A 23,560-nucleotide genomic window follows, 5' to 3' on the forward strand; every position below is an offset into this window, starting at 1 on the left:
ATATAACAAATGATAAGTAGCCAAAACTAAAACAATAACACACTGAAATAAAGTCTGTGATGGAAGTCATTGAAACATTTGTTATAGATACCACTCATTTCCAATCATCGGTAACTTTTTTATATACTTAACACTGATTTTTCCTATGCTGATAATTTTAGAGAATTAAGCAGCTCTCATGTTTTCCTAATTCACTTTCCTTTTTCAGGTCTTACGTATGCTTTTCAGTGTTTTGCAAAATCAGTTTTGAGGCAGGTAACGCATATAAGGAATATTTATAGTTAAGGTATAATAAAACTTCTGGGTAAAAGAAGAACATTTTTTCCAGTGCTTTCTCTGTCTCAGACAAAGCAAAGAAAACATGTGAACAAAAGGCTTATAAAAATGATAAGTTTTTTTATAAAAAACTTAACACACACATACCACCCCAAGTCACACAATGACATGTGAGAAGCTCTATTTAGGCATTTTTAGTTTTGTCTTTAATCAACATGTAGAGGGGAAGCTGAGCATGCTTGCTCCGCTCCACATGTTGTCATCCCTGTTGCCCTCCACAAGTTGGAGGGATAATTTCTGAAGTGGGAGACCTTTTCTTCTTAGGTAGGCTGCCTATGCTATTTAGAGCCCCGGAAATTTGGCGTGTGTGTGTGGCGGGGGAGGGACTAGTGTTCTTATCAGCAGTGTGTGTGTGTCCATCCCACCTTCACATGTTGATTGAAGACTACAATGTCTGAATAGGGATTATATTTATTTATTTATTTATTATTGCATTTACGCCCCACCTTTTTTCCTGCAAGGAATGCAAGGCTGCGTACATAATCCTCCTCCTCCCCACTTTATCCTCACAACAACAACTCTGTGAGGTGGGTTGGGCTGAGAGTCTGTGACTGGCCCAAAGTCCCCCAGTGGGTTTCCATGGCCGAGTGGGGACTAGAACTTGGATCTCCCGACTCCCATTCTGACACTCTAGCCACTACACCACACTGGCTGAAAGCAAGTACTGTTTTATGTGAGCTTAGCTTCAGTCCTGGCTTAAAATATTCATGTGTGTACTTTACTCATTTTTTAAAAAAAGATTGCCCAATGTCCTCTTCGTAAGTCCTTGGAAATTATCTCAGGTGTGCTGAAGCTTTCAGCCAGAGGGCTGAGTTCAACTTAGGAGAAGCTCCTGGAGACCACATTTCAGTGGTTAGCAGGGCCAAAATGCAAAAAACACCACAATGTATTGTAGCTAAACTTCTTACTTAGGAGCTTTAATGACAATAGTAAGCCTTTGGAGAAGTATTTCAATCTTTTAGAATCAGGAAAAACTGTAGAAAAGCCAGGAAATGATTGGTGTCAGGGAGGAAGGGCCCAGGTCATTTGAAGGGACATGGATATATGGGAAACCCCCAAATCCCAGGGGACTCTAGGAAAAATCCCAAATTGGGACTCTAGGAGGGGTGGATTTGTCCCCTACCCCTGAGGTTCCTGACCCCTGTCCTATCTGAAAAAAGATGTCTTGAAGCTAGAAAGTTTGTCTGATCTCCAATAAAATTTACTCCAGTAAAAGACTTACTGTGCCTTCTACCCCTTCCTGATCAATTTGGCATAATTAAGTTTTCATGACTAATAGGCAGTTCCTATAAACCAGTTTTATTTGCAGTAATTTAACTGGATCTAATTTTGGCAAGCGGGAGAGAGCCAGGAGTATCTCCCTTTCTCAGGCAACCTTCTAATCCCATTTTTACTATTAAACATGGAAGGAGTCTGGAGGGATTTTGTCTTTACCCTCTCTTGGTAAATGCCATGCAAGATCACTTTTACCACACAGGGCACAACCACCTGAGGCCAGTAGCAGTTGGTGATAAGCACTGGTATTCCAGTACTTTGGAGTAAGGATCTTTGTTCTTGATTTTATGAGCTGCTGTACCGACATGATCTTGCCATAATGGTTCTTTCCCTAGGTTCCTCTGACTCTCTAAAATTGCGATATTCTACTTTTGGAGAAATGGCTTGATCTTGAGTTGAAAAATCTATTTATTTATTTTTTGGGAAAGGCTTTAAGTAAACTGAACAAATTTACTCATTTTAAAATATTTCACAAGGGACGTTTGGGTCCAAAATGCAGCAAATTTCATTTTCGAAACAGAATCATCAACATCGAACTCCTCTCTCACTAAAAGCTTTTTCTAGAGTCTGTCTACGTCTGTCTTGCTAATCAAATGCAGTAGTTGACACATGTTCAAATCCTCACTTCACTTTGAGTCTACTTATTACTAATTTAAAAAGAAATCATGACAAATGGAGGATTAGTTCTTGAGCTAAATTGGGATTATTAGTTTTTTAAAAGGAATGGTTTGGAATAGCTCATTGTTTAATAAAGGAATATGGGATATACTACAGCACCTTGGCTCATTTGATACTGATTATAACATAAGTGTTTCTTTAAGATGACCTATATCTTTCCATTAAGAATGATGGCTTTACAGAGCCAGCCAGTAATCTCTGTAGGGTTTTGTTCTTCTGAATGCTGGGAAATGGATAGGGGGAAATTCCATGTCACCAGTTCTGCATGGTCAAGCAAAACGGATCGGGTTGCAGACACATTTTGACCAGGTACTGGTCAAATACTTTTTGAATGAAAAGGGGGGAAATTCTTCTTGTATGTCAAGTTAGTTCTCAAGAATCTCTTGTTTTGAGAAAAATTCCAAATACTTTTACAAATGCATTCTAGCCTAGCCATTGAAGTGAATCATTTTCTCACTTTCTTACCTGCCTATCAAGGGAGGGCTACTATCTACTCATTGCAATTCTATAAATCAGATACAGAATGAACAAAGATAAATGAGCTTCCTTGAATCAAATGGTCGTTCTGATTATATATTGTTTTCTTTTAATACAGAAAGTACTGGAATATATTACTTCATAAAGTAGGACAGCATTAATACTTTGATTTGGAATGAAACTGAAATAGACAGGCTTTATCCTGCAAGAGTTTGTAAATTGTAAGCTGAATGTGAAGCTCAGGTTATTCAGTATTCACTTTGCTTGAGAAGGGTTTAGTCAAATTGCTTTGCTTAGTAAGTTGCATTACCTAAGATCTTCCTTCCTTTCAAAAGGATTATTTGGATCTTTTAAGGGTGCAGCCTATGAGATTTCCACCTGTTCTTGGAGGCTTCTGAGTATCCTATGCCTTGCCAGGCAATGGAGGCAATTTTTGCCTCTCCATCCTTTTTTTGTTTTTGTTTTTTAAAGTTTTTTTTTCTTTACACAGCTTCTGAGCCTGTGTAAAGGAGACACAGTGCCATGGGGAGGACTAGGTTGGAGAGCCCATAGGATTCTGCATATCCCAGCCTCCCTTTTCCACTCCCCTCTCTGCCCGTTGGAAGCCTCCTTTTTGACCTCTGCAACATCATCCGAGGCCACTTTTGTGACTTAGGAAAACAGGCGCCATAAGTTTTTCCATAGTGGCTGTGAGGGGAGGGATTGAATCTTTAATTCCCGCCCCTGAAGCCATAGCAGTGTCTCTACAGCTTCAGGAAGGGGAATCCAAAAAACCCCAAAACAAAACGCTTTGTTCCTGGGGTGCTATTCAGGGTTGTCCCCTAAATAGCTTTACCAAAATTCATCATTTGATTAGACCATGATTTAGCATAAAAGATTTATATTTCTGGTTGTAAGTCTGGAATGCCAGCTGAGGGCTGATTTCACAGGTTCCCTACACAGAGAGTTTAAACTCAATATGTATATATTGTAACAATGGAACAGTAGTAGGTGTGTGGATTGTGCAGTGGCTGCTGAACTGTGTACTTTCAGCAGACTTCCATGTTTTAAGCTTTGATGCCTTTTCCAATACAGTAATTAGTTTTCCTCCTATGATATTTCAGAATAATGAAAGACTATCTAAAACTCCCAGTCAATATTTAAAAGCCGTGTTTCTCCAACTAGAGAATATGAGGGCTGTGCACCGGCCACCAGGTTTAGTTCATACCAAACCAGAGCTTTGGAAAACAGCTTGATTTAACTTGGAGTGAATTGGAGGCACCCTAATTCAACTCTTGTAAAAGCCCAAAGTGTGATCCTGAATGAACAAACCTTCCTATCTCCCATTGTGTACAGTGGGAAATCCATTAATGGTTCTAATATCCCTAACAGAATTTGGTGAAATTTGTAGGCATAGTAGATCCTTTGTAAGGGGATGAGGCCTGCCAAATTTCATAAATATAGGTGCAGGGACTTTCCTCCTAGGCACTATCAAAGTTGATTTTGGTGTGAGGAAGGAGAAAAAAAACTTAATTCAAAATAAAATCTATAGAACTAAAGACCTTTTTCGGGGGTGGGGGGAAATAGGAGCAAAGGGAAGTGACACTGCCTATATAACTATTTCTAAGGGAGACTAACAAGCAACAGCAAGAAATGAAGCTTAACTTCTGCAAGATCCGGAAAGATGGATAGATGGAATGGAAAAGAAAAGGAAGGGTTTAGGAAAAAAAGATTGGAATATGGGAATAAAGAGATTAAGGAATCAGGAAGGAATAAGTGCAGAAGCCATAGAATCATAGAATAGCAGAGTTGGAAGGGGCCTACAAGGCCATCGTGTCCAACCCCCTGCTAAATGCAGGAATCCACCCTAAAGCATCCCCGACAGATGGTTGTCCAGCTGCCCCTTGAAGGCCTCTAGTGTGGGAGAGCCCACAACCTCCCTAGGTAACTGATTCCACCGTCGCACTGCTCTAACAGTCAGGAAGTTTTTCCTGATGTCCAGCTAGAATCTGGCTTCCTTTAACTTCAGCCCGTTGTTTTGTATCCTGCACTCTGGGAGGATCGAGAAGAGATCCTGGCCCTCCTCTGTGTGACAACCTTTTAAGTATTTGAAGAATGCTATCCTGTCTCCCCTCAATCTTCTCTTCTCCAGGCTAAGCATGCCCAGTTCTTTCAGTCTCTCTTCATAGGGTTTTGTTTCCAGACCCCTGATCATCCTAGTTGCCCTCCTCTGAACACGCTCCAGCTTGTCTGCATCCTTCTTGAATTGTGGAGCCCAGAACTGGACACAATACTCTAGATGAGGCCTAACCAGGGCTGAATAGAGAGGAACCAGTACCTCACGTGATTTGGAAGCTATACTTCTATTAATGCAGCCCAAAATAGCATTTGCCTTTCTTACAGCCATATCGCACTGTTGGCTCATATTCAGCTTGTGATCTACAACAATTCCAAGATCCTTCTCGTTTGTAGTATTGCTGAGCCAAGTATCCCCCATCTTGTAACTGTGTATTTGGTTTCTGTTTCCTAGATGTAGAACTTGGCATTTATCCCTATTAAATTTTATTCTGTTGTGATTCTTCTCACACAAAGCTCTTCAACATGTTACTGCTCTCAGCTGAACTGAGAATAGCAAAACAAGAAGTAGGGCATCCTTGAGGAAAGAATTTTATAAGACTCAAATTCCTTCCTACAAGCGCAGTGATTGGAGAACCCTCTGGTAAACCATTCCCTGTGATTAAAAGGTAGAGCTGTCAGTCATTCAATTCCTCTGCCTCACCCACACACTCAACCACGTTTTCCATACATGAAAAAGCAGAATCAAATTAGAGGGGGGGGGGGAGTTGTAGATGTTCAGCCTGCCTTTATGTAGCTCTCCAAATTGTCAAATTGGACACAAAGCTTTGGGACGGTGAAGCTTTGGGTTCCGGTCAGTTCAGAGGGAATCACGCTTCACCTTGGGGGAGACTTAGATCTCACCAAAGCAGCACAATTTGACTTGGGATTTGGCCTAAGCCAATGCACATCCTAAGGGAGTACCCATTCTTCAGTGTGGGATGATGGATGGTACAAAAGGATGGGGCCACGCCATTTTATTTGTTTTTATGTATTACAGTTATATCCCCCTTTTTTCCCTCTTTAAAGAATCCAAGGTGGTGTACATAATCCTCCTCTCCATGTTATCCTCACAACCCTGTGAGGTAGGTTGGGTTGTGAGTCTGTGACTGGCCAAAAGTCTCCCAGTGAGCTTCTGTGGCCAAATGGGGACTAGAACCCAGATCACACTACTCTGTCCAACATCATTTTACATCTCTTACTGGTAATATATCTGTACTAAGTCAAGGCTCAGGACTTCTCGGGTTAAGATCTCACTTGGATTGTTGAAAGAAAGGAACGGGGTTGCATAGCCAGAGAGGATAGGATTTGTAAGTTCCTAGCTACTGTGGGTCTGCTTCCTTCACACTGATGGTGGAAATGATGTGAAGAGCCAGGTTATCTAGGAAGTGGGCAGAGTGATAAGGAAGTTAAAAAGGTAAACCGAATGAGGTTTCTTGGTTATAGCAATGCAGAAGATTTATGAAGTCCACAATTTCATAATGTTTGAGGAAAACACTCATTCCAAATTAACTAAGAAATCAATTAATTAGAACGGGGATGAACACTTCAAATGTGTGGAGTTCAAAAAAGTTGTTTGCTTGTGCATGCCATGCTTAATACCGGTGACCTTAGAATTCGGTATTACACATTCTCCACCAACTTTGTAGTCCTCTATGATCAAATGTCTGCTAGGAGTTAATGCAAGATAATGATCAGTTTATACATGCGCTCCAGAAAAGGATATAATGTTTCCATTAGTAGGAGGCTTAGAGGTCTGAATAGCTTCTGTTGTGTGGGAATACTGTGGTTTACAAATAGAGCAGCAGCCGCTGAAAAGTCTAATTCCAAACCATTTGAGGAGGCCCTTCTTGTGTGTTTCTGAAGGAATGGCATTCAGAGGTGGAAAGAAAGAACCCCTCTCATGGTGATGAACTGTCTCCTCTGTTGCTGCAAATGAAGTTTGTAAAAAATAAAAATAAAAAAAATGGATCAGTTGGCTCAGTCGTTTGGCTGTTGGCTTGTGCTCCCAGACTAAAGTTCTTAGGGTGTGTCTTTTGATTTGTTTTCCCATTATGAACTTGTTAATTTGATGGAACAGCTGACAGTTGATGGGACAGTTGAAATAGCTGTGTTGGAAAGTGTGTTGGAAACTGAAACCACCAGAAATCATTTGCACAGCTTTGCTTGTCTTTTTTGTATGCTCTCTGCAACATGCTTCAGCAAACCCAGATTTCTGTTTTGGAAGTTATGTAAATACTAGTTTTAAAGGGGTTTTTTTTAAACAGAAAGAGAAGGTCTTGAAAACCTGGGGGAAGTGCTTCTGGTAAAATGTTATAGTACAGTTTTGTAATCTCCAGGGATGGACTATTCCAGAGATAGCACATGAATGATAGGTTGGTAGACTTTGGGCTAGATAAAGATTAGGATCCCCTACTGTTCAGTAATTATCAGAAACTGGACAATCACTTATTTGGATGAAATGATGCATACAGTTTGTACATGAAAAGTAAAACGTAATGTGATAGCAAGCAAAGTTTTGAAATCTCTCAGCAGGTTGTCATGGGGTATATTTATAAACTCCAGCCGAGCAGTTGCTCTGCAGTAGAATTCCTCTGGCATTGAGATAATAATTTGCACAGTCAAATTGCCTGTTTCACAAAAACCCAGGGAATTATGAGCACATAATCCTCTGTTAATTTCAACCCACAGTCAGCAAGAAAACGAAAGATTGCCATTCGAAAAGCCCAGGGGAAAAATGCAGAAGCCATCCGAGAGCTGAATGAGTATCTGGAACAGTGAGTGTTTTATAAGAATACGTATTGTGTGTTGCTATTCTGATAAATCTTTTTAATTAAAATGGAATTTACATTTAATTTATGTCTTTGCCTCCATGCTGTTCATTTTATAGAATCCTTCAGTTTTCAAAATGTTTTTTTGCTCTGTTTGGTTAGATTTGTTGGTGACCAAGAAGCCTGGCATGAACTTGCAGAACTTTACATCAATGAACATGAGTAAGTTATTTGCAGAGCACATTTTGCAAAGGACTGAGGGATGTTTTTACATGAAAAGAAGAGATCTTAGTGACTGTTTCTTTAAGTCATTTTGTTGGAAAATACCCAATTTTATTTTAGTAGAACAAATAATATACATATAAATATTCTGTTCTAGCTGCCAAATCCATTTCGTATTTTTTATTTAAGTGGGGGAGAAGGTTGCTGCTTTTTTAATTGCTAATAAGAATACATTTCATCTACTTCCCAGACAAATTTAATTTAAATAGGCACATTTGGGGCATGCAAGTTACCAGCAATATTTAACTTGTTTTGTTAGATATAAGTACAAAACTGTAAACTTAAGAAATGAAATGCATGAACTGTATTTAAAGTTTAGGACCCTCAGTGAGGAGCTATACTAAAGACATGATTTGAAAGCATACATTACTGCTTTCTTTAAGAAAAAATCCTGTGACTTTAAAATAAGGGTATTTGGTCTCCTAGGTAAAAGACGGCATGCAGTTAAGAATGTTGAGCATTGTAGGAACTTTCTTATTGGATATTTAACGTTTTTGTTAGGTTTTTATTGCTTTAGTGACAAGAGGAAATCCCGAAGTGAGTGGATTAGCTCCAAGCCTTAGTTCAAGTTTTCTAATATCACAGCATTAATTCTAACCTTCATCCCAAGGCAAATTATTGTGGGTTCCACCCCTCCCCCGCCTGTCTTTATTTTTCGGCCCAGGCCTAAGTTGTACCATGTTGTTTCCTTCCTTCCCTTTCAGAGAATAGGAAAATAATGAGATACTCAGGAGAAAAGGCAGCTGTTATCATTGGGTTTACAAAAAAACAGCCTCTCTTTCTCACAGAGATAACATACGTTTTTATTGCCTATAGAGTTTAATACATAATTTTAGTAACCAGATTTAGTCCTGCAACAAATGGTCTAATATAAACTGCAGTATTTATTGTTATAATCAGCATTTTATTTAAATAAGAGAGACACAAATATATAATAGCTGTGTTGTATGTTATAGCCAAAACAGCAGAATGTTGTAATATCCTAAAAATTTAACGTTTTTATTATCGCATAAGTTTTCATGGAATAGATATCAGTTGCATGGTGTTATCTTTAGTTGGCAGAATAATCTAAAGTTGGTTAATAATGTCTGCAAAAGGCAACAAAGATAAAATTAGTTATTTTTTAAATAGAATAGGTTTTGTTTAAATTGGATTTTAATTGTTTTATAAAATTGTTTATATTAAATATTTATTTATTTATTTATTTATTACATTTTTATACCGCCCAATAGCCGAAGCTCTCTGGGCGGTTCACAAAAATATTTCCTCTTAAAAATAGCCTAGTTAGAAATAAAGTATAACATCAATACAAATATATCAAAATGTTCACTTATATCATCCTTTAATCCATATCCCCCTATGAATTATACTATTTTAGTAAAATATGAATATTTATAATTATCAACCAAAGAACATTGACATGTACTTTACATCTCATGGAAAAATACTATTTTGCTCAGTAATTACCACATTTTGTTTCTAGAATGATTTAGGCATTTAGGCTACATTCCAGCAAAGAGTAGAGCAATCTGAAGCTCAGTTGTGGCTCTTGTCTTTAACGTGATGTTGGTTAATGTGTCCTCCTAAGTACAGAGATGTGACAAGTAGAAATCTGTATAACCAAAGAATTACAACTTCTTAGTCAAGTGGGAATTCACGTGTGACTTCTATGTCGCTAAGAAGATACTTTTTTTTTTTTTGATGTGTAGCTCCATGAACAAAAGTTTTGGATTATGTTCCTAGGTAGTATAAAGACCATTTAGCTGAAAACTAATATGCATTGATTGATATAGCAACCAATTAGTGTGTGTGTGTGTAGGAAATATCTGAACTGCAAAATGGGAATCTTGATTTAAATAGAACTGATGGTCTAGATCAGTGATTTAAATCTACCCTACCAAAAGGCAACGACGTGGAAGTAGTATCAGTGGGTCTGTACTTTTATATGCAGACCTCAAGAGTGTGTGTATATATATATAAGAACTGTGTTACATTCGCAGAAGTATTCACTAGTTATAATACAGTTTCTTTGCTATCCTGACGACATCTAAAGAGAAAATGACTCTTAGGAGTAATATAGAAATTTATGGCTTCTATAGTTATAACTGAAAATATTGGAAATCTTTCTGTTTAAGAATGAATTAATAAACATGTCATTTTGTTCTGCAGTTATATTTTATGGACAGTGCTTTTTTAATTGTAATAATTATTTTTGTGGGGTTTAAAAACTAAGCACTTTGACACAGGCTCACAATCTAAGAGAAAGGAACAGGACTGTATGAAAGAGATATTACTATCTGAAAAGAACCTTACAAAATCAGAGGCTAAAAAAAAGTTTAGCAGTTTGAACCATATTTTAATGCCCCTCTTAATCATATATAGAACTGATGGCAGACGTTACTGAACAGTTGCATCAAGACTGAATGCATTCTACCTGACCATATAACGAAATAGGTTTTTTCAAGTATTAAGAAATGCAGACGGTCTATGAATAAGTTTTTTCAGAGTTCTTTTTTGTGGGGAGGTATTTAAAAGTAGCACAAATACATGTTCATTTCAGTCTTCTTTTCAGTAGTGTTATCTACTTCAGTAGTTTTAGAATAATCTTTCATGTCTGTGAACAGATTCTCTGCTGAGTTTGTGATAACTCATAATGACCTGCTTCACATGATCACAGCAGCTTAAACAACACATGGTGGCTTGTTTAAGCTGTGGCACATGCCAGCATGTGCCAGGTGCGATTTACCTAATTACCCGCCCGGGCGTGGTTTGTCGTGTCATCTGAACCCAGGCAGCATGGCTTGTTTCCCCTCAAGCAAGACATGCTGCCTGGGTTTGGATGACATGACAAATTGCGCCCAGGTGAGTAATTAGACAAATAGCACTCAGCATGCACCACAGCTTAATTAAGCTTATTTAAGTCATGTTGATCCTGGCTATTGAGTCCTATTTGCCAAATTGCTCACCATAGACATCTAATTTAAGAGGAAAAGGCAAGAGCAGTTACAGTATAACGAGTAATGGATATAAATTCAAGTAATGCAGTTCCACTGTTATTTATAGAGGAATACTAGTATTAGAATTACTATGTTTCTGCATTTGAGGATTTAACATTTCAGCCTCTATGGGACTGAGACTCAGAATTGAATCACACATTGCTTCTTCTCCACTCCTGCTGCCACCTTGTCACCATTGAACCACTGCTTTGGCCACTGCTGCAACTGTTCAATAGAGTTGAACGACATGTTTTGAGACAAACATGATGTTTTTAATCTGATGCTTATAATGCTAACACAGTGTTGTACTGGTGGGTGGGGTGGAGGGTTCAGGGGGCAGTCCGTAGGCAGAATGGGTGCTTAACCTTCCTTATTTACTGATTTCCCCATGCAAATGCTTCCTATACCCAGGCTCCAAATTCAGAAGTAACACAGGAATGTTTGTGGGGAATTCACAGTGGAGAGTTCAGTGTACTGCCCCAAGCATTAAGATTCACAAATGAAGCTCTGCTCCGAATATTGCTGATTACTAACATTAAGTTGCCTTGAACAAGTAGCAAGGCTTTTAGTATAGTGTCTCTAAAATTATAGAAGTTCCATTGTTATTGAAGAAGCATCTGTTTTTAGGTGTGCCTTTGTAGGACAGACTAAAGTTTTCATAGTGAAGATGGTGGCTTTTATTTTATTCTTTGGGTTCTTAGACTCTGCCCTTGTGAGTCTGACTCCTACTATTATAATAATCATTGTGGGTTTTTAACACATTTGTAAGCTGCCCCGGGCACCATGGTTTGAATCCAATTGTGCCCTTCCATTTGCAAAAAGTTTTGGGATCCCAGAGGAAGAGCGGGGATTTTGCTGATTCCCTCTTCCTCCTGCAGCCCCCTGCATCTTTTGAAGATCTACTCCAGAGAATTGAGGATAGCGTGAAAAGTAGTGCCAGGGTGAGCAAGGGGAAAGGGGAATAATTCCCCTCTTCTCTTCCGCTAGCAGAGGCTTTTGCTGGATCAGCTTCATTGTTTGAATAATGACCTAAAAATATAGTAAGTAAGTAAATTTGAAAATGCAGGCTTAGTAACACATGTTTGCAGAATTAATGTGCAGTTGTACCGCTGCTGAGCGTGCACTCACTCTTTTTATCTTAGGAAAGGCTTAAGGGAATGAGTGGCTCAGATCTTAAGAGCTATACTTGTTAAAGTCTGTACACTTTAGTGATAAATGTATGTTTGAAGGCAGGCTTGACTATAACCATATTCAAGTTACTTTTGCCACACTTTTGTTGCATGTTTTTAAGATCTTGATAGACATATTCAAAAAATAGCGTAGTATCTTGATTAAATATAATTTAAGGGCAATTTATAGATGCAAGGCAGCTGCCTTTTCTGCATATTGTACTATACCTCTCAACTGTTCATAGTTGAGAAATCTTGTGAAATCATCAGTTTTCTGGCAGTAACTTTGCAATCCATGCATTAGACAGGCTCCTACTGTCAGTTGTTTTAAACGCCTCTGTAAAGCATTTTTACTTTCTCAAGCGCTTGGGGGAGGGGTGGTTCAAATTTTAATGTGGGTTGAGGGTTTTAATGGAAATTGTTTTATCTTTTATTGTAAAGTGCCACGATGCCAGAAATGGCAAGGTGGTGCTGTAAAAATGGTTTTAAATAATTTTTGTTTTTAAAAAATCCTTTTCAAACTTCTGAAATTATAGGAATCACTGTTAACGATGTCTGTGTGTAACCTATTAGTTCATATTTATATTTCTCCTGTACCTTGTAGCATTCAGAAGGCATGTTGTCAAGAGAAAATACGTGTGTGAGAAAACTGGAGTTTTGCATAGACTTAAATGTTACAAAGAAGTAGGGAAGTTGTAATGCAAACTAATGTAATTAGTTCTTTGTACCCTTCTGATGTAATGTGCAGAATCGGAGGTGAATCCTACAGTCAGTGAGATTGTGAACCTCAGGTGGTCTCTGGAACCATGTATCATATTGTAGCTGAGGTTTCCACATCTCTCTTCTGATTCGAACAGCAGAAGAATGGAAACAGAAGCCTGGCTTACTTGCACTTTTGGTTCTCTTTTTCTGAAAAATAATAATAATAATTGAATGATTTTTTAGTGTAGATATTCTGAAAATGTTTTGGTCCTGATAGTGCAGTTAAAAAAAAAGATGAACTCAGCCAGAACTGCTGTTGGATTTTTAAAATTTATTTATTATTATTATTTTTTGCTTAATCTCTCTTTTGACTATCGCTTCCTGGTTTTGTTCTTCAGCTATGCAAAGGCAGCCTTTTGTTTGGAAGAGCTCATGATGACTAACCCTCACAACCACTTATATTGCCAGCAGTTTGCAGAGGTGAGTATTTTAGAACAGTCTGGATGGATGGCTAGCTGTTGTCCTGGCTGACCAGCCAATTGGCAGGTTCCACTGTGAACCTACAGCTTGCCCATTAAGCATCTCTTGCCACAGTTGAATCACATTCTCTCCCCTATATTTTCTAGTGAGTTCTTTCAATATGGACCACTTAAGAGATTTATATTTAAATGCTTGAATTAAGCATCAGTTATTTGACACACTTCTATTTTTTAAGCTGCGTTAGTCAGCCAGACATCATTTTCATTTTTGGAAGAATCATACCAAACTGTTTCCATTTCTGAGGCTTAATATAAAATGCCACAACTTTTCAGAATGTTTGTAAACCAGCCAGAGAGCTTCAGCTATGGGGTGGTATATACATTAAATAATTAAATATAATAATAACACTGTTTGTTAAAATAAAACTTCTTCACCAACCTTACTTTACAATAGGTTAAATATACTCAAGGAGGACTTGAAAACCTCGAACTCTCAAGAAAGTATTTTGCACAGGCATTGAAGCTGAACAACCGAAACATGAGAGCATTGTTTGGACTTTACATGGTGAGTCTGAAGGCATTTTATTTTTTATCTTAAAAAGTAATTATTTTTATTTAAATTTGGGCAAGGGCAGAGGTGAAAAAATTGTGTCAGGAGGTTTTCTGCATGCTTCAGGGATAGTTCAGTTCTCCCTAGCTAGAGAGTACACTTACCCTAACGTCAATAAATAACATATAATTTCTCTCCATATAATTAAAACATGTCTTTGTGTCCACATTCTGTCTTAAATAGTAGTGATATCCTAGTTGCTTGGTATTACACTTCAAGTATAAAATTAAGCTAAAGCATAAAGGTGCCTGATCATACCTACTAATTATTTTATAGCTAAACAGAAGAATGTAATTGGGACTAAAAAGATTCATTAAAAAGATGGTATATTTTGACTCCTAGTATTTACCTTCAGTTATAAGGATTATCACTGCTTACATGGATATCTGTTCTGTGCAGGACACATATATATACTACTGCATGTAATGACTGCACACATGCCATATTCCATTATATAAAGTATATATAGTATGTGCTTGGAGTAAAATAGATGTATGCTTGTGGCATCATGGTTTAAGCATGTCATCATGTACAGAATAGCTCTTATTGGACAGAGTCCAATTGAGTGCCTATGCCCTTTCTGCCCCACTGATTCCCTTCTGCAAACGGTGGATCCCACTAATTCCGTTGCACAAGCAAGACCCACCTCTTATGCACAGATTTATTTTTTAAAAATAAAGCATTCTGAGTATTTAAACTTTTGATTTCCGACTTACTCGCTTTTTAAGGAGTGATACAAATTCCTGCTAACACTCCTTAAAAAGCATTGTCCTAGAATTTACACAAATTTGAATACTTATGATTAAAGTATAATATATTTTATTGATGCCAGGATAAGAGAACCAAATATTGACTGATAATCTTAGGAAATGACAGATCCCCCCTCCCCCCCGCCGCTCAAGGTCATTTGTGACTCTTGCTTTACTATCTGTTAACAAGATTGGAGATTCTTTAATGCTGCCAGATCAAATAAAAATTCCCATGGAAACAGCAGTCAGGATGTGCTGCCTAAATGTTAGCATTTTCTGGAAACAAGATAATTCCTGCTGTGTATGTGTTGACAGTGATTCTTCTTTTGAAGTTGTCCTAACATTTTGTGTTTTAGGACTTGTAACTGAAATAACATGATTGTTATGCATAGTCAGGCCTTCATTTTTTAAAAGTATTGCCTCCAAGGTTTTTGAATTGTTGCTATGTCTATGACTGGAATCCAAAGTGGCTGCTTTAGATGCACCTTGAGACTTGTGACTGCATAGTAAGTGCTTTTTTTTAGCTTTTCTTTGTACAGCAATATCCCTGTGCAACATCGCAAAGTGATTTTAAAAAATTCACAAGTTTCCAAAGTGGATTGTCATGTGGCATGGAGAATTGCTGTCTGCAGAGAAATGCAGGACCTGGTTACATAGTTCTTTCGGATCCCGGTGGTAGAGTTCACTGCCATTTCTGCTTCTAGCAAAAGAGGCTCTCCTGTCTAGTAGAACTGAAATGTCCCGTTTTATTCTTATTTCAAAATTCTTATTTCAAAAATCTTGCACTCTTTGCTTCCAGATAATTGAGAGAAGAACGGTTTATTTTAATCCCTTTGCTCACGCCTTCCTGTTGGCAGTGTTTGACGTTCTATGTGTATGTAATATTTAGTTTACTTTTCAAGATTCTGTTACTGATTTCTTCCTCTTCTAGTCTGCCAGCCATATTGCTTCCAATTCAAAGGCAAGTGCGAAGATGAAAAAAGACAATATGAAGTATGCTAGTTGGGCTGCAAACCAAATCAACAGAGCTTACCAGGTGAGTATTTCGTTAAACTCTAGTAAAATACATGCACTGCTTTACAAGAGGCCTTTTAAACAGGTATGTTTGTTAGAGCCCAGTAGAGCCCAGTATGTGGATGTTATGAAAAAGGGGGAGCGTTAGGAAAGGAATCAAAATACAAATCTTTGGTGCGATCACACTTGGAAAGCTGTGTAGAGTTGTGCGCTTCAAAAAGGATATTACAGAGCTGGAAAAGGTTCTGAAAAGGCCAACCAAAATGATCATGGCAGGAAAGTTAAATTCCCTCTGTTGAAAGGGAGTTCCATCATACAACACGTGCGGTTTTTAGCTTTAAAAATGGTGAGTAGGGGGGGGGGGACATAATAGAGGTGTATGAAATTATGCATAGCATGGACAGGGAGAAAGTGGATCGGGGAAAACAGCTTCTTGTCTCATAATATTAGAAACCGTGGTCATCCAGCAAAACTGATTGGTGGAAGATTCAGGTCAGGTAAAAGGAAACATTTCACACAGCACAGAGTTAAACTATGGAAATTGCTTCCACAAGGCTATCAATATGGAACTTCGGGGGTCCCAGGGGCACTTTCCACCCCATCAGGTGTGTTCCAACTGCTGCATATTTGGAGGCAAACTGCAGTGGAGGCTAAAAAGAGACAAATTCTGCTTGCTTTCAAGCGAAACTGTTCTTCTTTTAAGCCTCAGTTGCTGTTTGCTACCAAAATTCGGTGCAGCAGGGACTGCGCTAGAAGCCAACAGGATCAGGTGTGGCCTGCAGGCGGTGTGTTACCACCTTTGCCATAGGCATCTAGATGGCCACTATGGGAACAGAATGCTGGACTAAGATAGACTTTTGATCTGATCTGTCATTATTTAAAATCGGGTTCGTAGAATTTGAATACATTACAATAGCTGTCTGTTTTTAAAAAATACAGTTTTAATTGAAGCGTGCTAGTGAATCCTTTTGCATCCACCTGCACCTATTCAGCTATAAATATAATTAATGGCTGATGTTGTCACCATTTAGAGTTATGGCAGATTGACCTGAAAGGCAGTATGCTTAAGTTTAATAAAAGAGAATACTATTTAGGGGATAATTGGTTGAAATTGAGTCTTAATCACTATTGAGAAGTTTTAAACAGATCGTCCGATTCTGATAAAAAGAATACAAAACAATTTAATAATCTATAAGCTAGTTTGGTTTGCTTTCAAGGAAAGGAAAAGTAGTATATGTATGAAATAGATTAAAAAATTATCTCAGCCACTGATATTAATTTCTAAACTTACTGCTGTTAAATTTCAGTTTTTGAAGTGAGGTACTCACAGTACCATATATGCTTTACCTCCAAATGTAGCAGTGTAAATTAGAAAATACAACTTGTATTTTTTGTAAGTTTATGGTCCAATTCCATAGCTATTGTGCAGTTATGTTGGAGTTGGATCAAAACAATCGTAAATTGGCCCCTCTCTCAGTTGATACTTACCAGAACAGTTCACATTTTTACACAACTAAAATATATTTAAAACAAATGTCAGAACTTCTTTGTGACTTCATATGTTTGTGATGTATCACATACTTCAGCTGTATTTTAGCAGAAAAGTGACAAATACCATATCTAGCTGAAAACTGCAAGGGGAATTTAACTATGCAGGATACAATTACGTAAATTAGAAGCTGGCCAGAATCTCAAGTTTATACCCTACTCTAGCAAAAAAGTATCATAAGTATCTTTACTGAATAAAGATCAAACCTTTGCTTGACTTGTATATGCTGCCTGGTTTGGCCTGTTGATATATTTGCATTTGCAACTACTGAAGGACTTAAAGACTTCAACTAGTGGGCTGAGAACGTGGTAGGTAGCATTCTTCCAGTTGAGTGGAGTTGTCAGTATGAGTACTCTATTCTGCTAAAGGTTGCCATCTTGTGAGCAAAACAATGTATTGTTGATTTGCCAAATGATCTTTATTTTTAAGAGGAAGAATTGTAGCATTGAACAAAAATAAAAGTAAATAGTTCCACATATAATGAGCCGGAGCCAAACAGCCCAATGTATGACCCTGAAACATTCCTGTGTGTGCACTAGAACTGTGTTGATTATTCTTTTGGCTCCAGCATCTCAGTATTCTGCTAGCCTTTGGAATAGTTCATGGGTCTGGATCAACACCCTTTTGAGGAAAGATAACAACACTTAGGATTCTTTTAGCTTAGAGAAAGGATGAGTAAGGGGGACATGAAAGAGGTGTATAAAATTATGCATGGTATGGAGAAAGTTCGTAGGAGGAAGTCTCTCTCTCTCTCTCTCTCTCTCTCTCTCTCTCTTTCTCATAGAATAGCAGTGTTGGAAGGGGCCTACAAGGCCATCGAGTCTAACCCCCTGCTCAATGCAGGAATCCACCCTAAAGCATCCCTGTCAGATGCTTGTCCAGTTGCCTCTTGAATGCCTCTAGTGTGGGAGAGCCCACAACCTCCCTAGGTAACTGATTCCATTGTCGTACTGCTCTAACAGTCAGGAATTTTTTCCTGATGTCCAGCTGGAATCTGGCTTCCTTTAACTTGAGCCCGTTATTCCGTGTCCTGCACTCTGGGAGGATCGAGAAGAGATCCTGGCCCTCCTCTGTGTGACAACCTTTTAAGTATTTCAAGAGTGCTATCATGTCTCCCCTCAATCTTCTCTTCTCCAGGCTAAACATGCCCAGTTCTTTCAGTCTCTTTTCATAGGGCTTTGTTTCCAGACCCCTGATCATCCTGGTTGCCCTCCTCTGAACCCGCTCCAGCTTGTCTGCGTCCTTCTTGAATTGTGGAGCCCAGAACTGGACGCAATACTCTAGATGAGGCCTAACCAGGGCCGAATAGAGAGGAACCAGTACCTCGCGTGATTTGGAAGCTATACTTCTATTAATGCAGCCCAAAATAGCATTGGCCTTTCTTGCAGCCATATCGCACTGTTGGCTCGTATTCAGCTTGCAATCTACAACAATTCCAAGATCCTTCTCGTTCCTAGTATTGCTGAGCCAAGTATCCCCCATCTTGTAACTGTGCCTTTGGTTTCTATTTCCTAAATGTAGAACTTGGCATTTATCCCTATTAAATTTCATCCTGTTGTTTCATCCTGTTGTTCTCTCTCCTCCTCCCGCCTTCCCTCTCATAATGCTAGAACTTGGGGTTATCCAACGGAACTGAATGTTGGGAAATTCAGAACAGATAAAAGGAAGTAGTTCTTCCTACAGCACATAAACTATGGAATTTTCTACCACAAGTTGTAGTGATGGTTGCCAAAGCAGATGGCTTCAAAACAGGATTAGACAATTCATGGAGGGTAAGGCTATATCAGTGGCTACTAGTCACAATGGCTGCATATTACCTTCTGCCTCTGAAAGTTGCTGGGGAACTTGAGGAGGAGAGTGCTGGTGCCCTCGTGTCATCCTTATAAGCTTCCCATAGGCATCTGGTTTGCTACTGTGAGAACAGAACGCTAGACTAGATTGCAATAAATCTACATCACTAAAATTGAAGTCTCCTCTCCTATGTTGCATTTGCTTAACATCAAAACAAAATATAGTTTCCTATCGCTCCAATTAGATAATTAGTTTAACGTGTCTGTGATAGTAGCTTCAGCTATGGGGCAGTATAAAAAATATAATAATAATAATAATAATAATAATAATAATAATAATAATAATAATAATAATAATAATATTTTAGCAGAGAGGGGCAAGTTTGATTAATGTTTAGTAAAGAAGCCCTTGCTTTTTGGATACACTGCTAAATTTGCACTAATGTTAGCCATCCATATGTTGTTTATGAGTAGTGAAGTGATTCTATTACAACCATTTGGGACAGAAAATTAAATCATGATTTGAAATAGAAGGGGGAGGTAAAAGCTTCTTTTACAACTTAATTTTTGCCCAGTGCTGGAATAGGGCAAATAATCGGTCATTAGCTAGAATTTGAAGTGATTTAGATGTGCAAATAGGCTATAATTTATTGTGACATCATTTGGCTTTGTTTGTTTTTAACTTGGAGAATATGTCAATGTCATTAAAGGGAGCCATTCTTCAAGTTAACAAGAAGCTTTCCTCTTGTTACAGTCTTACGTTAGGTTTATTCTGAAACAAAATAGAAAAATGCTACTTATTTTGAACTCCCCTTTCTTCCGTTACTGTAGAGCAGTGCACTTTGGCAAATTGTTTTAAGTATTATTGAAAGAATTTCCCAAACCATCATATACTTCTTCAGTGTTGAGATTTTTCTCTAATCAGTTTCTTAAAGAAGTTAGAGCCCTGTACTTCTGTAAGTATCTGGGCTTCCACCTCCTTTCCTTTTCTTTGAAATCTTAGTATGTGGAGTTAAGATTTCTCAAGTTTGAATATATCCAAAGGGGTCAAAGGCAGGTTAACAGTTCCTGCATCTTGTTTCAGCTGGGATATTACCTGTCTGATCACAAAATTTTGTCAACAGGTCATGAGACATTTGCTAAATTGAGTTAATTATGAGAAAAAAGGAACACATCATAAATCAGGGAATCTAGTATGCAGGACAGCAATAGTATTTGAAGAAAAAAGCATTAAACTGGAAATTTATTGAGTGCTCAGATGTTAATGCTTATTTTGAGAATAGGCCGTTTTACTAAATGAAAAAGATTAACTTGTGGCAAGTATTTGAAAAGGAATTAAGCATACTAAGTTATGGTGTGTGTGTGTGTGTGTGTGTGTGTGTGTGTGTGTTGTTCCAGTTCAGTAAAATACAGCAACACATGGTATAGTGCTAATGATCCTTCAGGAACTTCTCTTGTACAAAACCTATTTGAAGTGAATGGAATGTGTTTGCACAACCTAGTGCAATTCCTGTTTACATCCACAAGAAAGGTTCTAGGTAGAATGTATCCTTAGCTGATAAATCTGCTGGGCAGAACCAGACTGAGTGATGGGAATAATGGCTATCATGAGTTCATTTAGGAATAATCCACTGGGCTGTCCTTCTGTGCAGTTGTTTTGGAATGAATGGGAGCAACTCAAGGATGCTCTTGCATTTTCCCATTCCTATTGCAGGGGTCAGCAATGCAGAGCCTGCCAAGACCCCTTCCTAACTCCTCCCTTCCTCACCCCAACCCCCAGGCAGCCGCTGCTTTTCCCTACCTTCACACCTAACCAGGAAGCAGGGAGGAGGCGGAGGGGGGGGGGGGGGAGAAGGAAGCAGCAGAAGTGGTGACCGGGAGGGCCGCCTGACAGATGGGAAGAGGTGGCAGCGGGTAGAAGCAGCTGCTGCTGTGGGCGAGCAGGCAAGAAGAGGCGGAAAAAGTGTGCTTGCATGGCCAGGAAGAGGCAACTGTGGCCTGTGGCTAGGCAGACAAGCAGACAGAAGGAGGAGGAGGTGGTGGTGGAGGGGAGGAAATCCAGAGGAGATGGCAGAAGCAGTGGTGGAGGGAAAAGGAAGTGGTGGTAGGTGACGGAATGGGAGGGAGGAAAAAGAAACGAGGAATAGGATGAGAAAGGGGAGCCAAGAATCCCAGCAGTGGGTCAAGGAGGGAGAGAATCCCAGCAGAGGCAACACGGTCTTTTAAAACATTCAAGAATTTCTTTAAAATATTTCCATGTCAGCAGCCATAACTGTTTGAGATTAAGTATGTGAATATAGGAATCAGCAAACTGGATGATGTTGTCTTCTTCTTTCCAGTGCTGTTATTTTCTGTTTAACATTGCCTCTGCCCAGCCCCACTTTCACACAAAAAACCCCAAAAGGACGCAAAAATAAAACGCCCATGAATGATAGGCCAGAGCAAGGTTTGCTTAGCTACTGGGCAGGCTAGATCACGTTATTTTTATCCGGTCCCATTGGCTTCAGTAGGTCTGCGCCAAGTATGACCAAGGGGCTGCCTATATGGCGCTGGGTTGCCGCCGGGTTAAACAAATCCCCGTGCTTTTTCTGCTGAGGGAGGGCGGCAGCTAATCCCAACGCAGAGGGTGGGCATGGGGCTTCCGGCGGGTATCTGCCTCGCCAGTCTGCCCAAGTTTCTGGCAGCCAGTCAAACCGACGCAGCAGCACCATGTACCCACTGCAGGGCTTTCAGAGCGAATAGACAACCACCAAGTCTGTTTCCAACCCTATGCGTTGTAATTTACATTGAGTCGTATTAACTTCTTTGGTAACATGGCCAAATCTTGCCATACTAAGAAATATTAGTTTTACCTAGTCATATGTAACTGTTATATGTCAATGTTTCAAATACAGAAAATTCCCCTGGTATTTTTTGTCCTAGCCTAACATTAATAATATGTTTCACTTTGTTTTTAGGATTTTATTAACATTGTAGGTTAACCAGTTGTCCTTCTTTGTTAATTGGCCTTTCCTTTACCCAATACGATAGTTGACATGATGCTGGTTAATATATTATGCAAAGGAAAGTGTTGACATTTTTTTTAAAACAAACAACTTTAAGCAACATCAGAAAGAAAACAGAAACCATTAATCACTCTGGTATGGATCCAAACTTGGACAGTTGAACTTAGTTATCTTTGATGTCTTTATTGAATTTGTCAGTCAGTCATTTTTTTTGCACATCCTGTTAGTTGTCCAGTAATTGATGAAGAATTTACGATACATTTCCTCTGAGATATATGCCATAATTCAAATGAATCTTAAATATATATTTATCCTTTAAGGAAAAAACCAATGACATTAAAATTATAATGATACTTAAAATTTATGTAGTGCATCTGAGTGTTCAAAGCAGCCTGCATATTTTTCAATAAACCTTAAATCAACCCTTTAATAATACTGTAATTCAGTATTAATACAATCCCCTATTTCAGATGGGGAGTTGAGTCTTAGAGATAGAACCTTACCAAAGGTCACCTAGTGAGCAGAGGTAAGACTTCAACTGGGTTCAGCTACAATCTATAAAGAAACTTCGGGTTAAGCAACATTATTGATTTCTACAAGCTTCCTCTTAGTTGTCAGATGTTCCTGCTGCCAATCACTGCTTTTCTAGTCTGTGGGCTACAAAAGAACGGGCCCTTAAAATGGATAGTTTTACAGTCAAATGTTACAGAGGCTTAAAAAAAAATTGTGTAGTAAAAGATTAGAATCTTTATGTGTGTTTGGCTGATGTAATCCTTAGAATTTATAATCCTTTGCAATGTACTTTATTATGTAACTTGTGGTGACTTTTCATTGCATGTTTTATAAAATGAATGTAATCTTTCTATTTCCTTAGTATGCTGGTCGTAGTAAGAAGGAGACCAAGTACTCTCTGAAAGCTGTAGAAGACATGTTGGAAGCCTTGCAGATCACCCAGTCATAAACCATAGCAAAGCTATCCAGCGATAGATTTTTTCTCTCTAGCTCCACATCCAAACACCACTCATCTAAGAGTTATGTTAATTTTAAATTCATAGTTGTGTTAGCAGTAGTTTCATGTCAGTGAAAGTGACTATCTTAAATAATGTGTTTTATAAAGATATGATTCCTATTTATTGCTGCTGTGATAACGAGCCACTGAAGTGAATAAAAAGAGTAAATTTTTATTGAACATCCGTCTCTTCATAACTTGTATGTATAGTAAATGCTTAAGCTATAACCTGATATAAAAATAAACTTTAGTGATGATAAAGAGGAATGATTTATTGTACGCAAGTAGAGGCGCTGGAAACCTGTGTGTAAAAATGAATACCATCTGGTGCATAACATGTTCTAAATAGAGCAGTTTGATGAAGCAATTCTAAATGTATACACATACTACCAAACAAAAATTGACCTGTTACTGTGCCAGAATGTTCTTTATTGCAAAATAATATTAATATCAAGGTTATTGCTATGCTGTTTTATTGTAAGGTATTATTGACAAGTATGTCCATACATTTGATCTTGTGGGGTTAAGTACCAATTTTTAAATGATGCCCTGTCAGTATAGGAGATGTTGCTTTT

At 38.4% G+C, this 23,560-nt stretch overlaps 1 protein-coding gene across 2 annotated transcripts in view; it reads left to right on the plus strand.

Moving 5' to 3' along the window:
* EMC2 (ER membrane protein complex subunit 2) overlaps nt 1-23,165 on the plus strand; it is a 46,110-nt gene extending 22,945 nt beyond the window's left edge. For both annotated transcript variants that reach the window (XM_063131054.1, XM_063131053.1), the window contains exons 6-11: nt 7,552-7,637; nt 7,794-7,853; nt 13,179-13,260; nt 13,714-13,824; nt 15,550-15,654; nt 22,851-23,165. In XM_063131054.1, the coding sequence (XP_062987124.1) occupies nt 7,552-7,637; nt 7,794-7,853; nt 13,179-13,260; nt 13,714-13,824; nt 15,550-15,654; nt 22,851-22,937 (531 nt within the window). In that variant the 3' untranslated portion in view covers nt 22,938-23,165. The remainder of the gene's footprint in view (nt 1-7,551; nt 7,638-7,793; nt 7,854-13,178; nt 13,261-13,713; nt 13,825-15,549; nt 15,655-22,850) is intronic.
* The last annotated feature ends 395 nt before the right edge of the window (nt 23,166-23,560 follow it).

Source organism: Elgaria multicarinata, chromosome 7 (genome assembly GCF_023053635.1).
Source record: "Elgaria multicarinata webbii isolate HBS135686 ecotype San Diego chromosome 7, rElgMul1.1.pri, whole genome shotgun sequence".
Lineage (NCBI taxonomy): Eukaryota > Metazoa > Chordata > Lepidosauria > Squamata > Anguidae > Elgaria > Elgaria multicarinata.